Source organism: Aquarana catesbeiana, linkage group LG10 (genome assembly GCF_042186555.1).
Source record: "Aquarana catesbeiana isolate 2022-GZ linkage group LG10, ASM4218655v1, whole genome shotgun sequence".
Lineage (NCBI taxonomy): Eukaryota > Metazoa > Chordata > Amphibia > Anura > Ranidae > Aquarana > Aquarana catesbeiana.
The window spans coordinates 1,200,048-1,205,490 of NC_133333.1; the positions used below are offsets into that span (position 1 = coordinate 1,200,048).

The 5,443-nt window shown below is 51.4% G+C and overlaps 1 protein-coding gene across 11 annotated transcripts; it reads left to right on the plus strand.

The window, feature by feature from the left end:
* The first annotated feature begins 1,754 nt into the window (after positions 1-1,754).
* Positions 1,755-5,183, plus strand: C1QA (complement C1q A chain). Of its 11 annotated transcripts, XM_073601419.1 has the most exons (5): positions 1,766-1,855; positions 1,930-1,967; positions 2,096-2,149; positions 3,440-3,614; positions 4,355-5,183. In XM_073601419.1, exons 4-5 carry the CDS (start codon positions 3,452-3,454, stop codon positions 4,927-4,929), a joined length of 738 nt encoding a protein of 245 aa, XP_073457520.1. In that variant the 5' UTR covers positions 1,766-1,855; positions 1,930-1,967; positions 2,096-2,149; positions 3,440-3,451; the 3' UTR covers positions 4,930-5,183. The 11 variants fall into 11 exon arrangements, with proteins under 11 accessions (XP_073457515.1, XP_073457519.1, XP_073457513.1 ...); XM_073601414.1 differs by having other exon boundaries at positions 1,755-2,077; positions 2,116-2,149; XM_073601418.1 differs by lacking the exons at positions 1,930-1,967; positions 2,096-2,149 and adding an exon at positions 2,024-2,054 and having other exon boundaries at positions 1,755-1,929; positions 3,437-3,614.
* Positions 5,184-5,443: the final 260 nt, after the last annotated feature.

The following is a 5,443-nucleotide window of genomic DNA, read 5'->3' on the forward strand; positions in this document are numbered from 1 at the left end:
CCATGGCAACCTGGCGGATGAATAGGTGATGATCCTGCAACCTTGTAGGAACACTCACATGTCCTAGGAGAAAGGAATGCAAACATCAGTGTAGCTTCCCCTTTAAGAGCCCCCTCACCCTGCACCATAGCCCCAAGCCGGAGCTTACCTTAACCTGGGAGCCTGGTGCATGGAGGACCTGTCCACAGTAGTCCCCAATATGACAAGAGCTGACAGGGATTTAAATATCTCTGCCGGAATGACGTCACCGCCTGCGCAGTGGCGATCCTCCGTAGAGTGGCCACCGGGTGCGCGGCCACTGGGTCCCCGGCTGTATTGCTCCTGCCTTCCAGCCGCAAAAAGAAAGAGGAGACATGAGGGAGACAGAAACCATACAAAAACCTTCTGCCATGGAGGAAGAAATCTTCAGACCTGCCAGTCCATCCACCACACCTGGGCATACGAAAGGCCGCCCCACCACTGGACATAGGGGCCCGGAGCCGCACACCTGGGCATACGAAAGGCCGTCCCACCACTGGACATAGGGGCCCGAAGCCGCACACCTGGGCATACGAAAGGCCGCCCCACCACTGGACATAGGGGCCCGGAGCCGCACACCTGGGCATACGAAAGGCCGTCCCACCACTGGACATAGGGGCCCGGAGCCACACACCTGGGCATACGAAAGGCCGCCCCACCACTGGACATAGGGGCCCGAAGCCGCACACCTGGGCATACGAAAGGCCGCCCCACCACTGGACATAGGGGCCCGGAGCCGCACACCCGCCCATGGCTGGGCCCTGGCCCATTCTCACACCTCTAGAACGTTATGCCCGGCAACAACCTCGATCGATTTGGACGTCCGAAAAACATAAGTGCATTGTTTGTAGGTCCAATGAGGAGGACAAAAAAGGAACGCAGTCTCTAGGGGTGAGCTCAAATTTATGGGAGTGGGGTCCTATAGCATTGGAGAGGAGGCGGGGCTAACCCACACGTAGTCTGCCATGGAGTCCATCGTGGTATTGGTGCCCCTCTAGCTCTGGTTACATAATTCTCACATCTCTGTCTATGGTCATCTGTCTCAGTGTGCGGCAGAAATTTCCACACAGAACGATCGATAAAACTTTTCTTCCTTTAATAATGTGAGAAGAGTTTATCTCTACCAGTGGCCAGGAATTGTCTCAGATCATTCTGCTTTCCCTCCACCAGAGGGCACTCTATGACCAGCAGAGCCCATACAAATCCACTGTATATACACTACTGTATACTATATATATATATATATATATATATATATATGTGTGTGTGTGTGTAGATTGCCTGTAATTATATATAGCGCCTCCATATCACGTAGCGCAGTCACATTCCCCGGCCTGGCGAGGTTTGGGTGGGGGAGGATAATTGGGGTAGTGATGTTTCTACTTGTAGGAGGAAAGGGAAGAACTCCGAGGAAACACAGACGAGGGGAGAACATGCAAACTCCATGCAGATGTCACCCAACAACGCCAACCTCTTATCTGCCTCTGCTTGTTTATTCCAATATTTTATAGCACCAACATGATGAGTAGCGCTGTACAGAGCACCTTTCTTGCTATTTTGTCACAGAACACAATTTTTAGGGAGAAATCTCATCCCAACCCCCGCCACCTCCACCGCTGGGGGTCTGAGAAAGGAAATACCCCCCCATCATACAACAGAGTGTTAGCTCTTCTGCTCAGGGCACTCCCATGAGTCGGGGGGGTTTCTTCCTCTTCTTCTGGTGAACAGTCCCTGAAAAGGAGAAGTGAACTCACAGAACTCCGCAGAATCCCAGTACAGAGGCTGATCCCAGTACAGAGGCTGAGCTCCCAGTACGGAGGCTGATCCCAGTACGGAGGCTGATCCCAGTACGGAGGCTGATCCCAGTACGGAGGCTGATCCCAGTACAGAGGCTGAGCTCCCAGTACGGAGGCTGATCCCAGTACAGAGGCTGAGCTCCCAGTACAGAGGCTGATCCCAGTACAGAGGCTGAGCTCCCAGTACAGAGGCTGATCCCAGTACAGAGGCTGATCCCAGTACGGAGGCTGATCCCAGTACAGAGGCTGATCCCAGTACAGAGGCTGATCCCAGTACAGAGGCTGAGCTCCCAGTACGGAGGCTGATCCCAGTACAGAGGCTGATCCCAGTACAGGTGAGTCTCTAAAGACTATATGTACACCATAGACCCTTTTATATACAGGATCTGACAAAAGTAAGTACACCCCTCAGTGACATTTGTGTAAATCTTTTCTTCTATTTTTTCATGTGACAACACTGAAGAAATGACACTTGTCTACAATGTAAAGTAGTGAGTGTACAGCTTGTATAACAGTGTAAATTTGCTGTCCCCTCAAAATAACTCAACACACAGCCATTAATGTCTAAACCGCTGGCAACAAAAGTCAGTACACCCCTAAGTGAAAATCTCCAAATTGGGCCCAATCAGCCATTTTCCCTCCCCGGTGTCATGTGACTCGTTAGTGTTACAAGGTCTCAGGTGTGAATGGGGAGCAGGTGTGTTAAATTTGGTGTTATCGCTCTCACTCTCTCATACTGGTCACTGGAAGTTCAACATGGCACCTCATGGCAAAGAACTCTCTGAGGATCTGAAAATGAGTGCTGCCGGCACTGGGGGGCTACAGATCATTGAGGGGACCATGAATGCCAACATGTACTGTGATATACTGAAGAAGAGCATGATCCCCTCCCTTCAGAGACTGGACCGCAGGGCAGTATTCCAACATGATAACCACCCCAAACACACCTCCAAGACCACCACTGCCTTGATAAAGAAGCTGAGGGTAAAGGTGATGGACTGGCCAAGCATGTCTCCAGACCTAAACCCTATTGATCATCTGTGGGACATCCTCAAACGGAAGGTGGAGGAGCACAAGGTCTCTAACATCCACCAGCTCTGTGATGTCATCATGGAGGAGGGGAAGAGGACTCCAGTGACAACCTGTGAAGCTCTGGTGACCTCCATGCCCAAGAGGGTTAAGGCAGTGCTGGAAAATAATGGCGACCACACAAAATATTGACACTTTGGGCCCAATTTGGAGATTTTCACTTAGGGGTGTACTGACTTTTGTTGCCAGCGGTTTAGACATTAATGGCTGTGTGTTGAGTTATTTTGAGGGGACAGTAAATTTACACTGTTATACAAGCTGTACACTCACTACTTTACATTGTAGACAAGTGTCATTTCTTCAGTGTTGTCACATGAAAAGATAGAAGAAAAGATTTACACAAATGTCACTGAGGGGTGTACTTACTTTTGTCAGATATTGTATATCCCTGCTATGGGCCCCATATAATGACTCCTGCTATTTTCAGCCTGCTATGACTGTTCCTGTGAATTATATATCAGACATAAATCTTTCAGTGATGGGCGCTGTCTGGTTGCTATGGGTTACTGCACTAACTGACTGATATTTCTCTTCAGGGGAGTGACACCATGGGGAGACCCTGGCTGCTTCTCAGCCTCCTATTCATTGGATTCCTGTGCCCTCCATCTCACCAATCAGATGTCTGCAAGGCCCCCAATGGAGAGAAAGGTCATCCTGGGTATCCTGGGCGTCCTGGAAGACACGGACAGAAAGGAGACCGAGGGGACCCCGGTATGACCCTGACCCCAACTTTTATAATACTCAGGGGTAATAATATAAGTAAAGAAGTAGGAGGAGTTGGGGTAGGAGGTGGAGCTACAGAAGTAGGCGGGGTTCTTGTAGGAGGTGGTGGTATTGAAGTAGGAGAAGTTGGGGTAGGAGAGGGAGGTATGGAAGTAGGTGGAGTTATAGAAGTAGGAGGAGTTGGGGTAGGAGGTGGAGTTATAGAAGCAGGCGTATATCTTGTAGGAGGTGGGGGTATTGAAGTAGGAGGGGTTGGGGTAGGAGGGGAAGTATAGAAGTAGGTGGAGTTATAGAAGTAGGAGGAGTTGGGGTAGGAGGTGGAGTTATAGAAGTAGGCGTATACCTTGTAGGAGGTGGGGGTATTGAAGTAGGAGGGGTTGGGGTAGGAGGGGAAGTATAGAAGTAGGTGGAGTTATAGAAGTAGGAGGAGTTGGGGTAGGAGGTGGTGGCATAGAAGTAGGAGGAGTTGGGGTAAGAGGTGGAGTTATAGAAGTAGGCAGAGTTGGGGTAGGAGGGGGAGGTAGAGAAGTAGGTGGAGTTATGTCAGGTGGGGGTATAGAAGTAGGTGGGGTTGTGGGGTAATTGCACCCTGTTTTAGAATTGGCTTCTGTGTCAGGTGACATCCTCATGGGTTGTCCTTAGTTGGTCATACAGAAAGGTGGAGTCGATTGATGATCGGACTTCGCCTTCCTCAGACCCCCCATCATTTCCTTTTTTTTCTCTTCCAGGGGACAGCGGACGACTTTCTGGACTAAAAACTAGCAAAGGTGATGCCGGAGACCCCGGGGCCCCAGGCGAGCCTGGCTCTATAGGATACAAGGGTCCAGAGGGGCCCCCAGGGCCTCCAGGAGAGCCCGGTCCAGCTGGATCCAAAGGAGCGATGGCGGATGGCAGGAACCAGCGGCGGCCAGCATTCTCGGCAGTCTACACCAGCATGAAGGAGAACACGCTGCTGTTCGGGGAGATCCTCACCAACCAGGAGGGGGTGTATGACGGCTCCTCTGGGCGCTTCAGTTGTGCCGAGCCCGGCTACTATTATTTCACCTTCCAGGCCGTCTCTGCCGGAGATCTCTGCCTCCACATCTGGGCCAAAATCGGCACAGCCAACGGCAAGAAACTGCTCAGCTTCTGCGACCGAAACATCAACAATCGCAACCAGGTCAACTCCGGAGGAACCGTCCTCAACCTCAACCGCAATGACCAGGTCTGGATCGAGACCGACGCCAAGAGCCGCAGAATCGCCAGCAAAGACGTCAGCAGCAGTGTCTTCAGCGGATTCCTGCTCTTCCCCCGCGTAGAATGAGCTCCGCCCACTGAACACCTCCACCTGCTGTATGAATGGGATTGGCTGCTCTGCCCACAAGGGGATCTGTTGCCCCTTCTCTGATTTTTTGCTCCAATTTTGAATGAAATCACTAGAAGAATCAGCTTTGTGATCCTCCTGGGAGGAGCTAAGTGATTATTGTCCAATCAGCTCCATCCGGCCCCCCCCCTCCGCCTGGCTGCTTTCTGTGATCGGAATTTTATCTGAAAGAAATAAATCTCAGTTTCATCCAATCACAGTCTCTGTCTTCCTTCTGCCTAACCACACAGGATATGACCTTCACAGGGGACCGCAAACCTGACAGCACAGAATATGACCTTCACAGGGGACCGCAGACCTGACCGCACAGGATATGACCTTCACAGGGGACCGCAAACCTGACCGCACAGAATATGACCTTCACAGGGGACCGCAAACCTGACAGCACAGAATATGACCTTCACAGGGGACCGCAGACCTGACCGCACAGAATATGACCTTCACAGGGGACCGC